This window comes from Portunus trituberculatus, chromosome 45 (assembly GCF_017591435.1).
Source record: "Portunus trituberculatus isolate SZX2019 chromosome 45, ASM1759143v1, whole genome shotgun sequence".
NCBI lineage: Eukaryota > Metazoa > Arthropoda > Malacostraca > Decapoda > Portunidae > Portunus > Portunus trituberculatus.
In genome coordinates, this window is record NC_059299.1 from 7,958,431 (window position 1) to 7,983,979 (window position 25,549).

General features: G+C 41.6%; 1 protein-coding gene across 1 annotated transcript in view; it reads right to left on the reverse strand.

The window, feature by feature from the left end:
• LOC123519252 overlaps positions 1-25,549 on the reverse strand; it is a 40,619-nt gene that overhangs the window by 8,833 nt on the left and 6,237 nt on the right. The window contains exons 2-26 of the mRNA XM_045280382.1: positions 23,253-23,393; positions 23,052-23,095; positions 22,272-22,383; positions 21,479-21,688; positions 21,234-21,280; positions 20,399-20,519; positions 19,772-19,981; positions 19,317-19,408; positions 18,407-18,533; positions 16,556-16,650; positions 15,809-15,887; positions 10,053-10,138; positions 9,589-9,652; positions 9,182-9,284; positions 8,845-8,943; positions 7,347-7,434; positions 6,708-6,810; positions 5,498-5,670; positions 5,282-5,340; positions 4,938-5,128; positions 4,521-4,608; positions 4,104-4,228; positions 3,500-3,697; positions 2,671-2,853; positions 2,239-2,421 (exon numbers count right to left, since the gene is read on the reverse strand). Coding sequence (XP_045136317.1) covers positions 2,239-2,421; positions 2,671-2,853; positions 3,500-3,697; positions 4,104-4,228; positions 4,521-4,608; positions 4,938-5,128; positions 5,282-5,340; positions 5,498-5,670; positions 6,708-6,810; positions 7,347-7,434; positions 8,845-8,943; positions 9,182-9,284; positions 9,589-9,652; positions 10,053-10,138; positions 15,809-15,887; positions 16,556-16,650; positions 18,407-18,533; positions 19,317-19,408; positions 19,772-19,981; positions 20,399-20,519; positions 21,234-21,280; positions 21,479-21,688; positions 22,272-22,383; positions 23,052-23,095; positions 23,253-23,337 — 2,965 coding nt within the window. The 5' untranslated portion in view covers positions 23,338-23,393. The remainder of the gene's footprint in view (positions 1-2,238; positions 2,422-2,670; positions 2,854-3,499; positions 3,698-4,103; positions 4,229-4,520; positions 4,609-4,937; positions 5,129-5,281; positions 5,341-5,497; positions 5,671-6,707; positions 6,811-7,346; positions 7,435-8,844; positions 8,944-9,181; positions 9,285-9,588; positions 9,653-10,052; positions 10,139-15,808; positions 15,888-16,555; positions 16,651-18,406; positions 18,534-19,316; positions 19,409-19,771; positions 19,982-20,398; positions 20,520-21,233; positions 21,281-21,478; positions 21,689-22,271; positions 22,384-23,051; positions 23,096-23,252; positions 23,394-25,549) is intronic.

Consider the following 25,549-nt stretch of genomic DNA (forward strand, 5'->3'; position numbering starts at 1 on the left):
CGGCATTCGTGGCCACACACTTGCTCCTTCGCCATGACTACACCTCCGCTGTACTCTCTGTTCTCACAGCACATGTGACCTTCAGAGGCCCACCTTTTTGCAGCCAGGATCCATCCATGTCGTTCTCCATCGTTGAGTGTAATTTCAAAGCCGCCTTTATCACGGCTAACGTTACGAAATTCACTCATGCTACAGCTCTGCTTCCTCATGATCTCATCAAAGTCTCTGACGTTATCTCCAGTGATGCCACTTCTACCACACCATACGATGTGCTGAAAGCTGCTTTCCTTAATTGACTCCAATCTTCAGTCATGGCCCATCTGAAGGAGCTTCTCTGCAAAAAGAAGCTCGGTGATGAGAAGCCATCAGACCTCCACAAAGACATGAAGAAGCGGTTAAATGGCAAGTACGATTCATTCAACAAGGAGCTCTTCCACCACCTGTATATCCAATGCTTGCCCACCGGCACTCAACAAAGCCTCTTCAGCGTCAAGGACAAGCTGTGGTTGAGGAGATTGCTCAGCTGCTTGCAGACCAAGTGAACGACACTGAGCTGCAGTAGCTGAGAGAAAATGCCACACTGCAGATGAGGAAGATACAGGTACCAGGAACAGCTGTGCAGTTATACGCTGACGTCTCCACGTCCAACGTGCCGCATTACCAGCCTGTGCAAAATTGCTATCTGATGTTCAGGCAGCTGCACAAACTCTCAACATGACATCCGTGCGTCACAGCAGATGATGACCTCCAGCTTCATTTGGACTGGCATCAACAAGGGCTGTGGACCAGCACCTGCTTAAGTGCGAAACCTTCAAAGTGGCGCACTACACCCATTCTTCTCCAGGCATCTTCACACCCGTTTCCAATGGGTTTGAGCAAGTCTACATTAACCACGTAGGGCCCCTGCCGTTCTTCCGGATTTACCGATACCTGTTCACTTGTGTGGATCGCTTCACTCGGTGGCCTGAAGCCGCCCCACTGACGGACATCACTACTGACTTCATGGCGCGTGCCTTTATTTGGACATGGGTGTCACTCACGGTTTGGCGTCCTTCTCAGCCTCACTTCAGACCGTGGCAGCCAGTTCGAGTCCTACGTGTGGGATCATGTCATGACTTTGCTCGGCATCCGCCGCTTCAGGACCACGAGCTACCACCCACAGGCCAACGGTACAGTCGAGTGATTTCACTGCCAGCTCAAGGCCTCCTTGGCAGATTCCTAGTCCTGCCGCGAGAAGTGGGCAGGCACCTTGCCCCTTGCGCTCCTCGGCTTCAGAACTACTCTCAAGGAGAATCTACAGCCCTCATCTGCTGAGCTGGTGTACGGCACCATTCTACACTTGCCAAGGGAAGCCCTCGCCAGTCAGCCTGCCCTCTCGCTCTGCAGTATCCAATATTTCCCCAGCAGCCTGAAGGAGTCCTTGGCAAGTCTTCGGCCGGTGCGGCCTCGCACATCTGCCAAGACCTTCGCCAGCCGGGACCTTGACATATGTTCCCACATTTTCCCCCGAGTCGATGGTGTCAAACGGCCCCTCCAGCAATTCTACCAGGGCCCCATGAAAGTCATCTGTCGCACTCGGAAATCGTTTACTCTGAACATCAACTGCGCCTCCCAGACTAGTAGTGGGCAAGTTGAAACCTGCCTACGTTTTTTCAGGACATCTTGGACCAGGCCGCCACCACTTCCACTTCTGCCGCTGTCTACAGCGCCCTTACACAGCTACAGGGGCTACAAAACAGAAGAAGAAATTCGTTCCTCCTCCCTGGTCACTAGGAGGCCGGGTATTATTATAGTGTACCCTAATATCACCTATTTTCTTCTACAATACATTATGTCTCCCTTTTTCTATACTATGCCGGCTATTCACGGGAATTTTATGGCTTTAAGAAGGTATCTTCTCAGGTACGTACCTTCTATCTGACCGTTACCCCGAGTAAGGAAGCCCTACCTACACCCGAACTGTAGCCAACATTCAAACCGGTTGCCTTGGAGACCCTTCAGCCCCCAAAACGCGCGTTGTTCCTCTGTACCATGGCGGGGTGAATTGGCCACGGCGAGACTGGTAATCCTGTTTTAGCAAGTTCTGCTCATTGGAACTACAGTTACAGGTTCATCTTCCTCACAGGCAGTCAGGTTCCTCCAACCAGTGTATTGGCGGTAAAGTTGCATATTCTTCAACAAAATCTCATAAACAACAAATAAACTCCTGTACTAAGGACGAAGGGCATAACACCCTACCTTTCTCACAGGCAAGCAAGTCCTCCCAGCCATCGTATTCGCAGGAGAGTAACATTTCTGTGGTGTTTGCCTCGATAAAGTGGTAACCTTCCAAGCAGGTAGCATTGATGGTATCATTCACCAGCCACATGTCGTCTCGCCAAGTCGTTGTCGCGTTACCAACCAACGGCTCTCCAAGACACACTAAGCAGGGAAGCGTGTAGGAGTAAAGAAACAAATAATTTATGTCAGAGAAAGAGAGATACAGACAGACAGGCAGACATAGGAACATTTAGAGAGACAGGGAAAGAGAAAGATCTAATCGAAGACAGTACTGAAAGACATCAAGACAGACAGCGATATAACCATAAAAAACTTTATCAAATTAAACAAGTAATCTAAGGCAAGTCACCGAAGACAACAAGAAGAAAATAAATAAAGAAAATAACAAACCTTTGTGGCAATCGCGGCTGTCCCATCCCTTCAAAGTGCACAACACTTGCTGGTCGATCATGTTGCGGTCCACCAGGTAATTGTCCTCGCACGTCACCGTCACCATGCTGTTCACCATCCAGGGCCCGCTGCTGTTGGTGGGCTTGGAGTTGGGCACGTCCTCGTCTGGTGGTGTCAAGCAACCTGTGGAATGGTGTGCTGGTTTGTTTGGGGTTTGATAAGGTACTTGTTGGTTTTTCACTTTTGTTATTTCTTTCTATTATTATTGCTCTCTCTCTCTCTCTCTCTCTCTCTCTCTCTCTCTCTCTCTCTCTCTCTCTCTCTCTCTCTCTCTCTCTCTCTCTCTCTCTTTTTCTTGCACTCTGAATGAAGCATCAAATTCTCTACGTTAATCTATTTTTGTTCATATCATCATGCTTCAAGAAGTTTTTAAGACGCATCATTTTCTTCCGTACTAACACACACACACACACACACACACACACACACACACACACCCGGTAGCTCAGTGGTTGGAGCGCTGGCTTCACAAGCCAGAGGACCGGGGTTCGATTCCCCGGCCAGTTGGAATTATTTGGGTGTGTCTCCTTTCACGTGTAGGTGCTGTTCACCTAGCAGTGAGTAGGTACGGGATGTAAATCGAGGAGTTGTGACCTTGTTGTCCCGGTGTGTGGTGTGTGCCTGGTCTCAGGCCTATCCGAAGATCGGAAATAATGAGCTCTGAGCTCGTTCCGTAGGGTAACGTCTGGCTGTCTCGTCAGAGACTGCAGCAGATCAAACAGTGAAACACACACACACACACACACACACACACACACACGACACTTACGGTTACACTCCTCCACTTCCGTTCCATCATAGTCATAAGTTCCATTATACTCCGTACATGTAAACTTCTGCTTCACCTTGCCGTCAGCCGTGCCCATGCCAGGATAGCAGATGTACTTCATCCAGTAGGTCTCGTAACCAGGGTACTTGGAGTTCTCGATGGTCATGTGTGGGTGACTAGGAAGACTCTCGTTACACACTGCCAGGGAGATGAGACTAGGTGAGCAAAGTGCAGCTGTGTTAAGGAAGTGTTTGGTTAGGTTGCGATGATCGTGTTGGGTTATTTGTGTTGTTGTTTTGTGTGTGATGTCTTTGTCTTGTTTTGTGATAATGTTGGAGGGTGTTGCAAGGAAAGAGAAGTGAGTCATTCTCCTTTGTGTTCCTGTCTGTTTGTGTCTGTCTTTCTCCCCCTTCATCTTCTCTGAGCTCAGTGCTATCTTTTCTCTTTTACACTTGACTGTCACAGAGGAGTGCAATCAAACAGCACACTAAGAATCTGAAGGTTTGTTGGTGTTTGCTATTGCTGTAAGCCCCCTCTTTTTTTCTTGCCGCATTTTTCCTCCGTTCTCCTCATTTCCCAGGGCATCTATCGGCGCGACACTCACCCACGACGCCGATGCATGGGATTAGTGGCTCAAGCGGCGCCCACCCTCCCAGCTGGCCGTGACACTGGCGATGCTGCGTCGTCTTGTTGCCCACCTCCGCGTTCACGAAGAATCCTCGGTTGCAACTGTGGATCGAGATGCACTTATTATCATATTTGGAGATACTTCTGCACCATACCTCCACTCTTTTCATGTTGAAAAAAACACTGTTTGTAAGATTTACACATTGTTAATGGTAAAACCTCTCTTGAAGTCTAGGTTAGTCAGTGTGGCCTCTTGAAACTTGTGGTTAGAAAGCAGTGTTTCAGAAAACGGGCCTTGGAATAATTACCGGAACCGTTTGGAGATGACACGTGGACAAGCGACTTTCTCTCTCTCTCTCTCTCTCTCTCTCTCTCTCTCTCTCTCTCTACTTACGAGTAGGTAACACTCTCATGAACTGTGCGATTGGTGAAGGTACGCTCAGTAGACATATTCTTGGAATGAGGCGGAAACGTCCAGCAACCTGTTGGAAAGGAGTGAAAACGAAAGGAAAATGCAGTCGCTTTAATACACCACGTCACCTTAACACTTACAAGTCAGTCAACCACCTCTCCACCTGCGCTCATTACTCTGAAAGAGTGAACAAGTGATGAAGAAAACACGTCCATTTACAAATCCACATGACCTAATCCTTTAAAAATCAAGTTAATTTCCTTTCTACCTATACTCATTAGTTACATACCTGAGAGAGAGAGAGAAGTGATGAAGAAAACAAGGCCATTTCAAAATTTACGTAATGTAACCCATTAAGAAATCCGGTTAACTTCCTTTCTTCCTGCGATATTCTCTTACCAAGCGGACCGTGAAACTCGCAGACGTAGAAGGAGGTGAAGTCGTTAAAGTCAGCAGGCTTGAGGACCCACGAGGCATTCTGGGTCACGCTGAGGAAGAGGTGCTGAGTTCCCTCCACTGATGAACCGTTGACAGCGTTGTGCACTTCATCTGATATCTCGTACATGCCGCCCAGTGACGCGTTGCCGAACCTGATGGAAAGTGTTTGGCTACTTATTTTGTTTATCTGTCTGTGTCTACTTATTTGTCTGTGTGTCTCTCTCTCTCTCTCTCTCTCTCTCTCTCTCTCTCTCTCTCTCTCTCTCTCTCTCTCTCTCTCTCTCTCTCTCCTCTGAACTACTCACGCCACGTTAAGTCCAATGGCTACGTCTGCAACATCATGAGCACTCCAGTCCACATTGTTCTGTTCACAAGACAATAATATTCATCATTAATAATGTGATAAAAAAAGAAAGAAACGTAACAATAGTTTGCCATGATGATGATTACAGGTGATGCTAGTGATGTAAGTTCTATGAGCATTTGTTTACTTATCCATATATTTTATGGCGAGAGCTAACCGCAATGAATTCAGCGAGTTTGTTGAGCTGAGATATGTTGGTCGGGTGGGCAAGGCCTGACCCCTCCGTGTTGCAGGTGGCGAGGGCGTCCAGGAAGGTGGGTTCAGGGGAAGAGGATGCGATCAGCTTGTAGCATAAGACTCCCACTATCTCGTAATTCTCTGGACATGTCACTGCGGAGTAAAAGAGATTAAGCGTTGAGAGATATTTGTACTGTTGACTCATCTTGGTGTAGCTACGAGTGATATTATTGGTGGTACTGTTACTGGTAATGTTGTGACATGAACTCCACAAGGCGAAGCGAGGGATGAAGAAAAGTTAGTCGGTTAGTTCCTTGCGAGAAGAGAATAACTGTTTTCTGTTTGAATCAGAAATAATGGGTTCAAACTTGAAAAATTCAGGTTTAGGAGAGAAATGGGAAGAAATTGGTTCTCTGACAGAGTGGCAGATGAATGGTATAGACTCAGTAATCATGTTACTAGTGCTGAGTCTATTGGTAGCTTTAATTAAAGGAAGATCACATGATTTTATGGATGGGGATGATAGATGGAATGAGGTAGCTTTGCTTATACACGGACTTCCACGTGTAGGAGGGAGGCGGTGGCATAGTAGATAAGGTGGTGAGCGTGAGATCGGGCAGACGTCCACGCGTAGGTTCGAATCCCGCCACGTACAGCATTAAAACATTTCGCCATTTGTCGAGTGGTTTAAAGTTACCTACAAATCACCATGATACCCAGGTTCTACGTGGTTACACTCAAGATGAGCTTGGGCAGTGATATGGGCCATAATATGGGTACCATTATGAATAAAATTGCCTGCGCCACTAATGGGCGGAAGCTGAACAGCGCTTCCTAAACACTCTTCAAGTGTGCTTACAGGCGCTATAGGCCTTACCGTAAGAAAAAAAAAAAAAGGCTTGACAGCCTCTTGCAGTTTTCCTTTTTTCTTATGTTCTCATGTACTACATGTTCTCTATGCCTTGATTTCGGGACTCTTGCTACTATTACTACTACTACTACTACTACTACTACTACTACTACTGCTGCTGCTGCTGCTGCTGCTGCTGCTGCTGCTGCTGCTGCTGCTGCTACTACTACTACTACTACTACTACTACTACTACTACTACTACTACTACTACTACTACTACTACTACTACTACTACTACTACTGCTGCTGCTGCTACTACTTCTATCACCCGAAGCTCACCTGGCACCATGCAAATCGCATTCATGTTATCCTTGTGACAATAGGTGAGATACCAGTGGTTCATGTCGCTGTGCTTCATCGCCACGCATAGATCAAGGTTGCTCTGTTATGGAGAGAGAATTATTATTGTTTCTGCTATTATCATTATCATTATTATTATTATTATTATTATTATTATTATTATTATTATTATTGTTTCTGCTAGTTTATCTTCTATGTATAGAAACACTTCTGCGCCACACCTACACTACATTTAAAAGGCTGAAGTCAAAGTTACGTGGGAGTTTAGAGAATAATGTAACAAATTAACGAGTTTTTTAATTATTAACAGAAGAAACACGCTTGAGACCGATTAATCTTGTCTGAAGGTTTTGCAAATGGTCGTAGTGAAAAAAGCAGACAGCTTTTATAAGGTTAGGCTAGATTAGGTTAAGTTAGGTTAAAATACAGGTCATAGGTAAAATTCAAGTACAAACAATAATGTATTCACTTGAAGACTAATCAGTTTTCTAGGTACATACATTACTGTTTTCTCCTGGTTCATGTTTGTGACTGTACTGGAATCTTTGAACATTCTAATTAGCTGTATCACAGGTAGCATCATCTCTCTCTCTCTCTCTCTCTCTCTCTCTCTCATACCATGTCAGAGCGAGTCACGTTGGTGTCACTCGTAATCACGTTGGCGTCCGGCAAGGCAGGTATGTAGTCGTAAGGATCGTTCTTCTCTCTGAAAATGAAGACAGGTGTGAAATATGCAGGTGAGGACACCGGGCCTTTTTTGTTGTGAGCCGAGTGTGCTAACCACTACACTGAGCGGTGTGTGTGTGTGTGTGTGTGTGTGTGTGTGTGTGTGTGTGTGTGTGTGTGTGTTGGAAGTTTTCACCGGTATGTGAATATTTTACATAACCTATACCAAAAAATACAATATGAAAAACAAAACAATGGAACCAACTTGTGCAACACTAAGGCTGGTGCCGTATTCAGTGTCCAGTTATCCACAAGTGTCGGGAGTGAACTGCGCTTGCGCAAAACCCAATGTTAACAAACAAAGTTTTGTTGATAAACAAAGTTGTTCACAAGTGACAGCGACAGCATGTCAACTAAGTTCCAAGAAAGACTGGCCAAGTTTATAATGTACCAAGAGAATAATATCTTATAGCAGTAATCACTACAAGCTGACTCCTAATATATAACAAAAGGAAAATTTGCAGTTTTGTTTTTCTAGGATCCTCAGACCAAGTGGTAACTACGACACAGGCCTTTTGTTTGTAAGGCTGGGAGCACACGAGCAACTGTGGCGCCACGTCATGACGCTACGTCGTGGCAGGGTTTAGCGACTTTCGTGCCACGTCGTGGGGCCACAAACTCGCTCATGTGCTCCAGCCCTAAACAAAGCCATGACTGTTATGGATAGCTGGACAACTACGAACCGGGTCACACTATGCGCTGGCGTCGCTATGGCGCCATCACATACTACGCCGTATCATAATTTATCACACATGGCGGCCAAGCCGCAGTCTACCCCTAACAGTAAGCGTAGATAAGTTGACTATCACTATTTTTGTACTATAATTAGTTTAATTTGTATTAGACATGCGTACATAAGAAATTGTTACTTTTGCAACAAAAAGTTTTCAATTATAGACTTTCGAAATGCAGACGCAGCATTTGGGATTCTGGCGAACAAGCAGAGTATTTTTCATATCCATAATTTAATGTAACCAGAATTCGCTGATGAAATAGTGAAAGCTTGCTGCATTTTGCACAATTTCTTTCGAAAGAGAGATGATAAATAAACTTTGAAGATAGTGAAACATCCCAGTATGGATGTAGACGACTTTAGACCATTTCCAGGTGGACCAGGGTTAGAGATAAGAGACTACTTTGCTGGTTATCTCTTGGGTCCTGGGGCAGCAACTTTACAGAACAATCACGTACTAGGCTTCTCTTGCTAAAACAGATTCTATGAAGTTAGGCGTTCTGCGGCGTCTCCGCAACTACGGCACCACATGGTGCGACACCAGCCTAACACCACCACCTCTCTAAGTCACCACATAAACATGCGTACTTATTCTTACTAAACGTGACTTTATCTTGTGGTCAGTCACACAGTAATTACGTAAAAAAAGGTGCTTACTTAACGTAGTAGCCTGTCAGGATCAACGAGTCGTTCTTTAACCTCTTCACATCATCAAAGTGAGTGATGAAAGCCAGGGAGGAATAACGTTTGGCGCACCTGAGAGAGAGAGAGAGAGAGAGAGAGAATTAGCGTTACTTAATTGACTTTTGGTATTATGGTTCTTATATGGTTCTTATATATATATATATATATATATATATATATATATATATATATATATATATATATATATATATATATATATATATATATCACACATACACACACACACACACACACACACACACACACACACACACACACACACACACACACACACACACATTTTACTCACTCTTGGGTGTTGTTAACGAGGTCTCCTTTGGTCGCCACAAGTGTGAGACAAGATTTTCCGTCCCTGCTCCTGACGAAGTTGTGAGGGCATAGTACAATTTTACCTGAGAGAGAGAGAGAGAGAGAGAGAGAGAGAGAGAGAGAGAGAGAGAGAGAGAGAGACATATGAGTCACTAGAACTGTTCATTGATGCTTTACACACACTTACATACATATATACCTCTCATCCTCCATTACTTTCATTAAAACATACAGTAGTCCTGGTACACCTCCTCTGTTCTTTATCTTCCTGTACTCGTCTAATCTACGTACTGACGGTCGCTCTAGCAAACCTGACTGATAGGCTCTGAGACACGGTGAAAATAAATACAATGTTAAACTCGATGTCGGCCGCTGACTGCACGTTACCTGTGTGTGGCCGAACCCAAACCTCCACGAAGTCGTCTTGGTTATCACCAGCAGTGGAGTAGCCCTGGGTGAGGCGGCGGCGAGGGGAGAGGGAGAGAGAGAGAATTAGTGGTTCAGAGTCGTAATCTTGTGCTTTGCTAATGAATGGATTTCATCTCGTACTCGCTTCACGTTTACGAAAACAGGGGAATTAAGTGACATTAAGGAACATACGGTGTCAGTGGTATTATTATCATTATTGTCATTATCATTATTTTCTGCTATTACTACTTCTACTACTACTTCTACTACTACTACTACTACTACTACTACTACTACTACTACTACTACTACTACTACTACTACTACTACTACTACTACTACTACTACTACTACTACTACTACTACTACTACTACTACTACTACTACTACTACTAACAACAGCAACAAAAACAACAACAACAACAACCGATACAGACACTTACTAGCAAGTCATTGTATTTTCCCCACCAACATTCCTCACCGTCACCAGGACAGAATTCCTTGCCCTCTATATCTCTGACGACATCACCTGCAATGACCAGTAACAGACGATCACACACACACACACACACACACACACACACACACACACACACACACACACACACACACGTAGTAGTGTAGTGGCTAGCACGCTCGACTCACAATTGAGAGGCCCGGGTTCGAGTCCCGGAAAGCGGCGAGGCAAATGGGCAAGCCTCTTAATGTGTGGCCCCTGTTCACCTAGCAGTAAATAGGTACGGGATGTAACTCGAGGGGTTGTGGCCTCGCTTTCCCGGTGTGTGTTGTGTGTGATGTGGTCTCAGTCCTACCCGAAGATCGGTCTATGAGCTCTGAGCTCGCTCCGTGATGGAGAAGACTGGCTGGGTGACCAGCAGACGACCGAGGTGAATTACACGAGACGCGGTCGAGGAAGGACGCAGTATCGTCGCTCCGAGAATCAGCTGATCTCCACTACCTCCACCACCTGTTGTTTGGGTTTGCAGTGGCCTGGGCGAGTAGTGTAGACTCGTTTTCATGAATACAGTGTTACAAAATCATGAGTAAAGGTGGCCATACACGTTCAAAAAAAGTGTCAAAATTTTGCATCAAAATTTTGACGTGTAACTTTGATACAAAATTTTGATGCATAATTGCCCACACACGTTTAGGTGTTTTTCCCATCAAAATTTAGTATAGTCAAAATCTTCGACATGGATGCATCAGTGGCCATAGCACTAGTGTTCGCATTGGACTCTGATAAACCTCCTGGTAAACGTTGGAAATGGTCAAAAGACTGGTTTTTAAAACGGGAAACCTACAGACATGTCAATTTGTTTGCAGATTATTTATTTTTTTCTTCAGATCTTCTACTATGGCGGAAGTAAAATGCTCACGATATTTCTGCAGTAGAATGTCATAGGCCTCGGCTTTCTTAGCACGATTGCTATAATTATCCGACTTAATTCTCCACAAGGCTGGCAAAGTCCGATACACTCCTAAAACTTCAATCAAAAATTTTTTTTCGGCCTCCTTCTTCACAGACATGGCGATCCTGTCTCCTCGTCAGTCACCTGCGAACTAAACAGTTTGATCAAAAATTTGACGACTCGTCAAAAAATATCAAACGGATTTGATCAATCAAAATTTTGCTTCAAATATTTTTTTGACATCAAAACGTCCTACACACACTCAAATTTTGCATCAAAAATTTTATATCAAAATTCTGATGCAAAATTTTGACGCTTTTTTTGAACGTGTATGGGCCCTTTAAGGAAGAGATTCCATCTAAATGCAGGTATGAGACACGGGAAAGAATGAGGGTGAGTGAAAGAGCATTCGAAGGCTTTGATACGGCACATACTTCGCTATTTAATAGAGTGTTGACTATTGAACGTAAATTAGATAAATGGATAAAGGAAAGTATGGGAATGAAAGAAAATGAAGAACAGAAAAAAAGAGCTCCAGAAATTGAAAGAAAGCATAAAAAGAGTGGAAGAAAACGAAACTAGGCTAAGAACAGAAAATGAAGAATTAAAAAAAGGAAGTAGCTAACTACAAGAAATTGATGGAAGAAGGACTCGGTAAAGCCGAGAAAGAAAAAGAGAAGCTGAAAGATCTAGTTAACAAAGAAGAGGAAAGAGTACAAGACGTGATTAAAAAGAAGTACAGGCATGGAGAATCCAAGATAAGAAAGACAAGGAATCATTTCAGGAAGTATTTCAAGAACAGTTAAAAGAAAGAGATGAAAATATGACAAACAAAATGATAGGAGTCCTGAAGAAAAAGAAAATTTAGTAAGAGAAATTGCGGAAAACAAAGTGTAATTATTTTTGGCCTGAAAGAAAAAATTTTAAATATAGACCAAGAAGTGAAAAGCAAGAAATTAAATCAGTAAAAGACTTACTAAAACATCTAAATGACGAAGATAGACAGAACTTAGAAGAGGAAGTAGAAGAAATCCATAGAATGGGACCATATCAAGAAGGAACAGTGAGACCAATTAAGATACTACTAAAATCACAAGCAGCAACAGAAGAAATACTATATAGAAAAAAAAAACTCAGAGAAACAGAAGGTTGCAAAGATATATATATATATATATATATATATATATATATATATATATATATATATATATATATATATATATATATATATATATATATATATATATATATATATATATATATATATATATATATATATATATATATATATATATATATATATATATATATATATGTGTGTGTGTGTGTATATATATATATATATATATATATATATATATATATATATATATATATATATATATATATATATATATATATATATATATATATAAAGAAAAATAGAAACGAGGAGGAAAGGAAGAGACACAACGAACTGGTGGCAGAAGCAAGAGAAAAAATAATGAAAGGTCAGAGGAGAGAGAAGGCATTTTTTGGAGAATTATAGGAGACAGGATAAGGAAATGGTATATAAAAGAGAAGGAAGAGAAAAAATGGAGCAAGTTTAACTAAAAATGATGTATACAAACATAGATGGGGTTTTATCAAGTAAATTAGAATTAAGAGATTACATAAAGAAAGAAGAACCAGATATTGTATGCCTGGTGGAAACAAAGTTAAATGAGGCAATAAAAATAGACATAGATAAAAGGTATAATATATGGAGGAGAGACAGAGTGGGTAAAGGAGGAGGAGGAGTCATGATGATGTTAAGGAAAGAGATGGTGGTAAATCAAGTGGAGTTTGGGGAAGGAAAATCAGAAATACTGTATATTAAGATACATATTAATAAAAAGGAGTTAACAATCATTGGAACATATGTGCCACCAAAACAAATTCATGGACCAATCAAGAATATAAAGACATGATAAATGACACAATAAGGAGTCTTACAAGAATCATTAAAGAAAGGAGAAAAGTGATATTAGTAGGAGATTTCAACTGTAAGGAGGTGGACTGGGAAAATTATGAAAGTGGTATGGGGGAAGAAGCCTGGGGAGATAGATTCCTGAACCTAATGATAGATAATATGATGGTCCAAAGAGTAAAGGAAAACACAAGATTCAGAGGAAACGATGAGCCGGCGAGATTGGACCTAGTTTTTACAAGGGATATACAAATGAACGATGATATAAGATATAAGTGCCCATTGGGAAAGAGTGACCATGTAATATTAGAAATGGATATAGAAGAGGAAAGGAAGATAGAGATGAATCATACAAAGGAGACCGATTAAATTACAGAAAGGCTGATATTGAGAACCTCAAGAGCTATTTTAAAAACGTAAACTGGGAGGAGATGGAAAACTCAGAGACGGTTCAAGAGAAATATAACTTAATTTTGGAAATATACAAAACAGGAGTCAGGAATATGTCCCAAAATATAGACCTAAAGAAGAAGGAAAGAAAGATTGGTTTAATGCAAGGTGTGCTAGGGCAAAGGAGAAAAGAGATGGAGCATGGAAAAGGTGGAGAAGAAACAGAAATCCAGAAAATAAGGAAAACTTCAAAACAGCAAGAAATGAATATGCTAAGGTGAGAAAGGAAGAAGAAAGGAACTATGAAAAGGACATTGTCGAAAAATGTAAGGAACAACCAAAATTGTTCTACAGATTCATAAATGGAAAAATAAGGCAAAAAGAAACAATAGAAAGGTTAAAAGGAGAGAACGGATGGTGGAAGACCCAAAAGTATGGCAGAACTGTTAAATAGTAAATTTCATGAGGTCTTTACTAAGGAATCCAAATTTGAAAGACCACAGGGTAATAGAGAGACTGTCCATATGAAAGAGATTAAAGTAACCAAGCTTGAAATAAAAGAGTTGATGACGGAATTAGATGAGGAAAAGGCAATGGGACCGGATGAAGTCTCAGGCAGAATACTGAAAGAATGTAGAGAAGAACTAGCAAGTCCTATATACAACATCATAAAATGCTCAATAGAAAATGGAACAGTACCAGTAGAATGGAAAAGAGCTGAGGTGGTTCCCATATATAAGAGTGGAAGGAAGGAAGAACCTTTAAATTACAGACCGGTATCACTAACTAGTGTAATATGCAAGATGTGTGAAAGAGTAATAAAGAAACAATGGATTGAGTTTCTTGAAGACAACAAATTATTATCAAATAGCCAATTTGGTTTTAGAAAAGGTCGGTCATGTGTAACAAATTTATTGAGTTTCTACTCTAGAATAGTTGATAAAGTACAAGAGAGAGGGATGGATTGACTGTATTTATTTAGATTTAAAAAAGGCGTTTGATAAAGTGCCACATGAAAGATTACTATGGAAGTTAGAGGAGAAGGGTGGCTTAAAAGGAAGCACATTGAGATGGATGAAAATTACTTGAGGGGGAGAGAAATAAGGACGATAGTTAAAGATATGAAGTCCAAGTGGAGAGCAGTAGACAGCGGAGTGCCACAGGGTCAGTATTGGCGCCAATACTTTTTCTCATATATATAAACGACATGCCAGAGGGAGTGAACAGCTACATAAATCTGTTTGCGGACGATGCGAAACTGTGCAGAGTCATTAAACAAAAAGAGGATTGTGAAATACTGCAGGAAGACTTAAACAAGATCTGGAAATGGAGTAAAAAATGGGAGATGGAATTCAATGTGGACAAAGCCATGTCATGGAAATGGGAAAAGGTGAAAGACGACCAGTGGGAATCTATAAGATGGGAGATGGAGTAGAACTAGAAAAAAATAAAAAAGGAAAAGGACTTGGGAGTGACGATGGAAGAAAACAATCAACCGGTAAACCATATTGATAGAATTTTCAGAGACATAATTTGTTAAGGAATATTGGAGTAGCATTTCACTATATGGACAAAGAAATGATGAAGAAATTGATAAGTACTAAAGTAAGACCCAGATTGGAATATGCATGAGTTATGTGGACCACCAAAAAAAAAAAAAAATTGGAGAAACTACAAAAAATGGCTACACGAATGGTTCCAGAATTTAAAGGGATGACATATGAGGAAAGACTAAAAGCTATGGATCTACCAACCCTGGAACAGAGAAGAGAGAGAGGGGATCTGATACAAGTTTATAAATTGATTAACGGAATGGATCAAGTGGATAATGAGAAACTAATCCTGAGAGAAGAATATGACATTAGAGGCACAAGATCGCATAGTAAGAAACTGAGGAAGAGAAGATGTCTGAGAGATGTTAAAAAATATAGTTTCCCGCAAAGATGTGTTGAGAATTGGAACAGTTTGAGTGAGGAAGTGGTGTCAGCAACGAGTGTGCATAGTTTTAAAGAGAAATTGGATAAGTGTAGATATGGAAACGGGGCCACACGAGCATAAAGCCCAGGCCCTGTAAAACTGCAACTAGGTAAATACAACTAGGTAAACACACACACACACACACACACACACACACAGTCCTACCCGAAGATCGGTCTATGAGCTCTGAGCTCGCTCCGTAATGGGAAAGACTGGCTGGGTGACCAGCAGACGACCGAGGTGAATTACACACACTCTCTCTCTCTCTCTCTCTCTCTCTCTCTCTCTCTCTCTCTCTCTCTCTCTCTCTCTCTCTCTCTCTCTCTCTCTCTCTCTCTCTCTCTCATTCATTAGATATCTTAAAGCGAATGGAGAAAGATTATAGCATATATTGAGTTAGGAGAGATGGTGATGTTATAAAGAGGACAGAGAGGGTGAGATTTGCAAGTGATGTGGTTTGTCGTCCCCTCCTTACCCAGGGCTCCCATGTTGCTCCCGAGGCTCACCACGAACCCAGTGCGGTTGAGAAGGAAGTTGTTGTAAGTCGTCCACTCCTGTGATGGTACAAACAAGTCATCGGTCATACATAATTTGTCACGTATTTTTACACGAGCTTTTTCTAATGAAAATATCCTCTAACTCACAATACTTTGCCAGAAATTCACGCTAAAAGCAATGTCATATACTCATAACTAAGCATAGGCATAAAGATAAGTACTGCATGACATATCCTGAGGTTGTATGGTGTGCATCTGACATTGTTACAACCAGATACAGTCACCTCCCCCGCAAAACCGCAACTAACTACGGTCAACTCGTCCCTAGACTACCTTCACTGCAGCCTAGTGCAGAGAATGAACACATAAATCAGGTTACAATTCCCTGTTGGACACCGCCACAGTAACAAAACCACCCACGTCCCACAAAGATGTACACTTTGGCCTGAGAACAACCTATATGCAGTCTCTGTGAAACAGACCCACACCTCCGCTACAGTTGGTGGAGCCTGTTATTTTTTTTTATTTGTAACCCTACCACACCTCTCTGTTTTCCTGTATCTCCATTCATAAGCTTTTCTTTCAATAATCTGCCAAACAGACCAGAGTCTTATGGACCGTGTCTCGGGCAGGCCGGCGTGTCGTCACCTGCAGATGGTTAAGTTAAAGCTAAGGACTGTATGTTGCACGGATGTAGAGTTGAGTGCTGAGATGTGTATACTCACTTTTGTCTGGCTGGAACCAATTTTTCCATAGATGACCAGGTCATGTGGTATCGAGTTGTTATCTTGCCAGTGTATACCAATCAAGTTCTTCAGACCTGAAGAAAAGACAGTGTTACAAAGGTCTTTCTCTTTTAAATGTCATCTTCAACTGATTGCTGGTTAGTACTTAGTACTACTAGTGATAGTACTACTAGTGATACTCGTGTTGCTTCGAGTGACTGTCAGTGAAGTGTCTGTGAAATTTTTTTACATTTTTTCTGTCAAATAAAATATTTCTGTTACAGTGAGTCTCGAGGTCCCACCTCGCCTGCACTGCCAGGCGTGCAGGCAATTATCCGCTTAATTTTACTAGTTGTCAGCAGCGATCTCGGATGCAAATATTTCTCTGAACAAAACTGATAAGTCTATCCCACGGTGATCATTACGGTGCGTTTACACCAAGCGAATCGATTCGATTCGATTCATGAAGAATGTAGCGAATCAACACGATTCATGAATCATGTTGATTCGCTACATTAGTTTCAATGTAACCGTTTACACCAGGCGAATCGAGTCCATTCAAATCATGGCGATTCAGAATCACTGATCGGTTTGGATCGGTTTTTCATCATTCAAGGCGATTCAGCCGAGGAGTAAGCACCATGTTAGTTGCTAATCAATTTAGTAGCAGAATGACGTGCTATATATGATCCTAGTGATCCTGTTCACCAAGATCATGTACATGTATTATACTGAACCATAGAAGGAATTACTGTAGCCTACGAATTACTGGACAATATTATTCTGCATATTTTGAAAACAAATGACAACAGAAAACATTATGGATATGCTTACATATTTTCATATGGCAACTGTAAGGTGTATCGTGTACTTCTGAAATGCATGACATAACGTAACCATGTCAACCAGGCACCAGACAGAGTGGGGGAGGGGTATAAACTTTTCTACTATTTATCCCTGTGCCTCTGATTTCGTTCACTAAATACTATACGGTATGGTACGTCACATAAAGTAAAAGTTAATATGACAAAATACTTAAGTTATCATATCTGCAATTGTTTTAATATCTTCTTGATATCCTCTGTAAGCCTAAATAAAGAGTAGATGTGATATGGTATCAGTGAATCATTATGTCCTGCCACTCTACAGCTCCACTTGGCGAGACAAAGTACTCTCTGTGTCACGAACTGACATGGCTTCTGCTGTAAGTTTAGTACTTCTTGTAGGTCACAGGCTCCACCAACATCTTAAATTATTTTGTGGTTATCCTACAAAATCATAAAACTTCTCCGGATTATTGACCAAATCTGGGAACAAATGTCCAAAGCTCCCAAATTCAGGTCTTCTAGAATTGATTGCATGTACCCATATTCGTTGCCGACGATTATGCCTACGCTTCCTCAGCCACTGTAACACTGTTATTTCTGCAAAAGCTAATGCGTCCATACTTGCCGAAGGCTGCCTTGGTACTGAATCATCTGAGTGATGTGAATCAGTGGGTTGGAACTATGCAGATTCAAAATGATTCGATTCAAATGATTCTCCGTGAAATTAATCGATTCGATTCGCTTGGTGTAAACGCACCCTTATGTGTAGCATGCAGGATGATAGTATTCACATTCTCTGATAGTGTGTTGATGCAATACATTAACACCGTCCCATGAACAAAGCCCTTCTGTACAGCACTACGAGGTAGCACGAAAGATGCGCCATGCTGCAAAGTAAGCAACAGACACCAGGAGGCAATGACAGGGTGAGCACTGCGTCATGGTGGGCGCCATGCACCCTGAGGCGCCCCACTCTGAGTACTGCAGGGACTGTGACGCACATCCACATCCAGGCAACACTCACCAATGAAAAAGTTACTCCCTGTGTTGCCTTGCGGGTCCTGAGCCGCTGCCTTAGTGAAGTCGAGGGTGTCTGATCCTCTTTCAATCCTCAGCACTAAAGTGAGGCGCTTTTCCATATAACAGTATGTCTGGAAGAAACAACGACGTGCTGATTTATGCAAGATAACAATATATTACATTTGCTTATGTATATATTCAGCAGATTCATATTCAGTTATTAATTCACTTACACATTAATGAATTCATTTACACAAATTTGTTTGAAAGAATTATTTTCAATTTTTAATATTATTATTAGTGATAAATGATGACCATTGTTATATTCATGATGGCCTGATGTAAATTCGTGATAATATTACAGGCTCTGCTTTACTGCAGTGTAAGTTTAGCTTAAGATGACTCAAACGCAAGGTTACATTTTGACCACTAATGCAGCTTAGCAGGAAGGAGGCAGCTCTGATTTCAATTTGCCTAAAATACAAAATTTAGAGTTACAAGGAAATTGCCTCCCTTAACAATTCTAAACAGAATTCACGTGTGTGTGTGTGTGTGTGTGTGTGTGTGTGTGTGTGTGTGTGTGTGTGTGTGTGTGTGTGTGTGTGTGTGTGTGTGTGTGTGTGTGTGTGTGTGTGTGTGTGTGTGTGTGTGTGTGTGTGTGTGTGTGAGAGAGTGTGTGTGTGAGTGAGAGAGAGAGAGAGAGAGAGAGAGAGAGAGAGAGAGAGAGAGAGAGAGAGAGAGAGAGAGAGAGAGAGAGAGAGAGAGAATCCTTACTTTCTTTGCCATATACACCAGTAAGCTTGCATAGTCGTATCATAATTAAAGAACACCTGCATAATTCTATACATGATCTACACCTACTCTTGTAATTCACACCTGCACTTTACTTACAGCTACTCTTATGACTTACGTACCTTAACTGGATCGCCGTATTTCATGGGACAAATCTCATAATTGTTGCTACTGTCTTCATTAAGCTCAGAACATTCTCTCCCCTCATTGCACTCTGCGGAAACAAGAGACATTGTGTTAGCTGTTGTTGTTGTTATTGTTGTTGTTGTTGCTGTATTTCTTCTTTTCTTCTTCATCATATTAGCATCGTCATCATCACTTCCTCCACTCATATATCTGAAAATTATTGGCGTTAGATAATTTCAAAATAAAGCTAAGAATTTGCGGTAAAACTTTGCAAACGTAGAAATAATCACAAATTACAGCGTCAGTATAACACAGGAACACTGTTATCTTTTACCCATTCACAGGCGACGCCAAAAACCTGAACACCCCACCAAAATATTTGAGAGAGAGAGAGAGAGAGAGAGAGAGAGAGAGAGAGAGAGAGAGAGAGAGAGAGAGAGAGAGACCTCACCTGGGAAGCACTCGTCATCAATGGGTGTCCACTCTCCATCAATACAGTAGGTAAATATTCCACGTTCTCCTGTTGACATCCTTTCGTCGAATTTACACCAATAATGCACTGCTATGTCATCATCATTTGCATTTTGAAACTCTTTCTTCTTGTCATGGTTGTCAAGCTGTGGAGGGTTAGTGTCGCAGTTCCCTATGATTTTGGTGGTGTCTGCACAAAGGAGAAGGAAATGATGGTTAGGTTAGCTTAGGTTAGCCTTGGGTAGGGGAAGGAAGGATAGGTTTGGTGAGGAGGGAGGGAAGGGTTGGTGAGGAAGAGTTGGTCAAGAGGGAGGGAAGATTGATGAGGAGGGAGGGAAGACTGGTGAGGAGGGAGGGAAGATTGGTGAGGAGGGAGGGAAGATTGGTGAGGAGCGAGAGAAGACGGGTGAAAAGGGAGGGAAAGGTTGGTCAGGAGGGAGAAAAGGTAGACCTATTATTACTGCATGTTAATTAGTCTAATCTCTTTTCAAAGTTTTCCAACTAACAAACCTATTATTGTATTTCATTCACTTCTCACTGTGTGTGTGTGTGTGTGTGTGTGTGTGTGTGTGTGTGTGTGTGTGTGTGTGTGTGTGTGTGTACGTACCGACACATGAAATAGGAACAATATGGGAGCAGCCCAGCATCACCGGGTACCCTGATGTATCTATCACCCGTCCATCGTTACCATCTTTACAGTGCCACGAATATTTCCATTCGTAAAGGTTCTACGGGAGAAAGGGGTTTAAGTACAGGCAGTGAGAGAAAGCGAGACTGACATTAACCCTTTCCCTGACGTACGTTTATGGTGGAGATGCATCTGATGTTACGATTCAGAGATCCGTGGATGAGGATGCGAATGCTGATACCTAATTGATGTTTAGTAATATTCTTATAACCACATGAACATATTTGACACTTGTGCTAGGTTTTCTTAAATAAGCAGCTATGTACAGTAACTTAATTAGAAAGGACAGTATTTGATCACCTGTTCTTTCTTTCTTTCTGTCTATGCAAATACTTTATCACATACAATGTTTTGAATGGTAATGGCTATACCAGTGATAGGGTTGAAAGCGAGTGATTTGTATCTTTGCCCCAGTGGAATGAACGAGGCTGTGTGAGGGAGGGTCAGTTTAGCTCGTCTTTACCTTTTCCTTGCACCAACGAGAGGACAGACATGAACCAAGGGAGGGGTCAACATGTGCTGCTGCACTGGGGACTTCAAAATGACTCAATTCTCGCTTGTATTTGCTTATTGTTTGATACTGGTGCTTATATTTGAATGACGAGAGAGAGAGAGAGAGAGAGAGAGAGAGAGAGAGAGAGAGAGAGAGAGAGAGAGAGAGAGAGAGAGAGAGAGAGAGAGAGAGAGAGAGAGAGAGAGAGAGAGAGAGAGAGAGAGAGAGAGAGAGAGAGAGAGAGAGAGAGAGATTTCTTACATCTCTTATCGGCTTATTGTCGAGAGAATTTCCAGATAATGAAGAGCCTGCAATAAAAAAAGAAAAAGTAAAGGTTAGAAAGGTTTGCCACGGAATAGAATAACAGACAGAATCCAATAATTATTACCGGCAAAATATCTTAAGCTGACAAACTTTCTATGATAATGTTGCGAGAGAGAGAGAGAGAGAGAGAGAGAGAGAGAGAGAGAGAGAGAGAGAGAGAGAGAGAGAGAGAGAGACCTCACCTGGCAAGCAATCGTCATCAATGGGTGTCCACGCTCCATCAATACAGTAGGTAAATATTCCACGTTCTCCTGTTGACATCCTTTCGTCATGTTTACACCAATAAAACACAGCTATGTCATCATCATTCGCATTTTGAAACATTCTCTTGTTTTCATGGTTGCCAAGCTCTGGAGGGTCAGTGTTGCAGTTCCCAATGACTTTGGTTGTGTCTGCACAAAGGGGAGGGAAAAGATGGTTAGGTTAGGTTAGATTAGCCTAGATTAGTTCAGGCTCTGTAGGAAGGAGAAGGGAAAATAGGTTTGGTGAGGAGGGAGGGAAGATTGGTGACGAGGGAAGGAAGATTGGAGAGGAGGAAGGGAAGATTGGAGAGGAGGGAAGGAAGATTGGAGAGGAGGGAGGGAAGATTTGAGAGGAAGGAAGGAAGATTGGAGAGGAGGGAGAGAAGATTTAAGAGGAGGGAGGGAAGATTGGTGAGAAAAGACGGAAGATTGGAAAGGAGGGAGGGAGGATTTGAGAGGAGGGAGGGAAGATTGGTGAGGAGGGATGGAAGATTGGAAAGGAGAGAGGGAGGATTTGAGAGGAGGGTGGCATTATTGGTCAGGAGGGAGGGAAGGTCAACCTATCATTACTGTCCATTAATTTGTCTGCTATCTTTTCAACCTAATTAATGTATTTCACTCGCTTATCACTGTGTGTGTATGTGTGTGTGTGTGTGTGTGTGTGTGTGTGTGTGTGTGTGTGTGTGTGTGTGTGTGTGTGTGTGTGTGTGTGTGTGTGTGTGTGTGTACGTACCGACACATGATCCAGGAGCTATATGATAGCAGCTCACCATCACCGGGTACTCTGAGGCACCTATCACCCGCCCATCGTTACATTGCCAAGGATATGTCTGCCAGTGAAGTTGCTACGGGAGAAAGGGGTATAAGTACAGGCAGTGAGAGAAAGCGAGACTGACATTAACCCTTTCCCTGACGTACGTTTATGGTGGAGATGCATCTGATGTTACAATTCAGAGATCCGTGGATGAGGATGCGAATGTTGACATCTAATTAATCTTTAGTATGTGGTTTTCTTACAACCAAATGAACATTTTTGACACTTGTGCTAGGTTTTCTTAAATAAGCAGCTATGTACAGTAACTTAATTAGAAAGGATAATATTTGATCACCTGTTCTTTCTTTCTTTCTGGGAGTCTATACAAATACTTTATCACATACAATGTTTTGAATGGTAATGGCTATACCAGTGAAAGGGTTGAAAGCGAGTGATTTGTATCTTTGCCCCAGTGGAATGAACGAGGCTGTGTGAGGGAGGGTCAGTTTAGCTCGTCTTTATCTTTTCCTTGCACCAACGAGAGGACAGACATGAACCAAGGGAGGGGTCAACATGTGCTGCTGCACTGGGGACTTCAAAATGACTCAATTCTCGCTTGTATTTGCTTATTGTTTGATATTGGTGCTTATATTTGAATGACGAGAGAGAGAGAGAGAGAGAGAGAGAGAGAGAGAGAGAGAGAGAGAGAGAGAGAGAGAGAGAGAGAGAGAGAGAGAGAGAGAGAGAGAGATTTCTCACATCTCCTCTTATTGGATCACTGGCGGAAGAACCAACTGAAGAACCTGTAATAAGAAAAAATAAACGTTAAAAAGTTTGCCACGGAATAGAATAACAGACAGAAACAATAATTACCACCGTATCATATAACCTGTCAAACCATCGATGAAAATGAAAGAGAGAGAGAGAGAGAGAGAGAGAGAGAGAGAGAGAGAGACTTACCTCCACGTGAACAAGCCAACAGGAGCAGGAGTTGAAAGCAAAGCCAGCCGTTGTTCGTCATTCCTGCGATGTTCTTTGGTGACATTCTCTCTCTCTCTACAAGTGAATTTCTAAAGACGTCTACGCCATCTTTAGTTCTCCCTGTGGATTGGTTATTGTTTGGTCGTAACGTACGCAAAGTGTTTTGATAAGTGTACAAAACATTGGGATAGTTCAGTCATGTTTGGTTCTCCCTGTGCTGTTTTGTCTCTATAGATTCTTAATGCTTAGCTAAGATTGCAGGAACACTGGGACTTCTAGGAGAAAGAGCAAGTAATATTACAATGCTTTGCTTCTTTCTTCTTTTTTTTTTTTCCTTTCTCCAAATCCTTCCTCTTTTTTTTATTTCACTGAGTTCTACTGTTTCATCTTTTTGTCTTCTCCCTTATCTTCAGCATTTCATTATCTGTCATGATGTTTATATACATTCAATTTTACATCTAGAATATGTGTCTATTTTCGGGTAACACGTGTTTTTCATTGCACTGATTGTACGAATGTTTGAATGCTGCATATTTTTTCAAGGAATATGTATTGCAACTTTGTTTTGTTAAATGTGAGTTACATTGATTGTTGATTACTGTACTGCTTAGGTGGTTGTTAACTATGTATGTGTGTGTGTGTAATTCACTGTTTTGATCTGCTGCAGTCTCTGACGAGACAGCCAGACGTTACCCTACGGAACGAGCTCAGAGCTCATTGTTTCCGATCTTCGGATAGGCCTGAGACCAGGCACACACCATACACCGGGACAACAAGGTCACAACTCCTCGATTTACATCCCGTACCTACTCACTGCTAGGTGAACAGCACCTACACGTGAAAGGAGACACACCCAAATATCTCCACCCGGCCGGGGAATCGAACCCCGGTCATCTGGTTTGTGAAGCCAGCGCTCTAACCACTGAGCTACCGGGCCGTGTGTGTGTGTGTGTGTGTGTGTGTGTGTGTGTGTGTGTGTGTGTGTGTGTGTGTATGTAATTCACTTCGGTCGTCTGCTGGTCACTAAGACAGTCTTCCCCATTACGGAGCGAGCTCAGAGCTCATAGACCGATCTTCGGGTAGGACTGAGACCACAACACACACCGGCAAAGCGAGGCCACAACCCCTCGAGTTACATCCCGTACTTATTTACTGCTAGGTGAACAGGGGCCACACATTAAGAGGCCTTGCCCATTTGCCTCGCCGCTTACCGGGACTCGAACCCGGCCTTCTCGATTATGAGTCGAGCGTGCTAACCACTTCAATACGCGCGCGCGTGTGTGTGTGTGTGTGTGTGTGTGTGTGTGTGTGTGTGTGTGTGTGTAAGTAAATATTCATTGCTATGAAAAATAGCAACATTTGCAGTACAATTATATGCTGTTCAGTTAGCTACCGTCCGTCGAGCTGAGCTCCCTTGAGGAGAATTGTATTTTTTTCAGAATTATTTGCCATGGACACCGAACTGAATTATTACAACTAGATAAAATAATATAATGCAAATTAACAACTACTATAGTGCATTGTTACCAACAAATTCACCATTAATAGCATTGAAGTTTACAATTTTGTTGAAGTTGTGCACATTTTTTTGTTTATATCTAGAAAAGTTGGCTGTTATAATGTAGATTTTTTTTTTTTTGTCAAGAGGCTTACTATTAGATATTTTAGGGCAAATCTTTAATACTATTTTTATACAAAATTACTCTAAATGTTGAGCAAGCGATGTTAATATTGTTGTTGTTAGTATTGAAATTATTTTCAATTAATTTGAATAATGAGTTTTGTTCTTTAATTTTTATAAACTAATAACAAAGTGAAATATTTCTGTATACGAGAAAATCTTAGGATATTCTTTTTAATAAATACTTGATTTGTTTATTCAAAGCTTTGCATAAAGAATATACAACGAAAATTTTGTTTTGAGCTACAGAAAATTGGATAATAGAAAATAATGGTCCTAAGAAAGATACTTGTGGTACAATTTTTACTATGGATTGTAGAGAATAAACCTGGTTACAATATACTAGTTGTTTTCTGTTTTCTCAGTAAATGAAGATCACGTATTTGCCCAAATGGAAACACAGCATGGGTAACATTACGTATGATATATGCTGATCATAGACTCTGTGGTTAGGTTTTGGTGAATTTTGTATTGAAAACCATTTATTTTTTTAAGAATTTTCCATTTCAGATTTTTATGAATAAAACTCCAAGAAAATTTGTGTTAGGTGCTGACTTGTGTTATAGTTTCTTCATCTAAAACTATGGGGAATAGG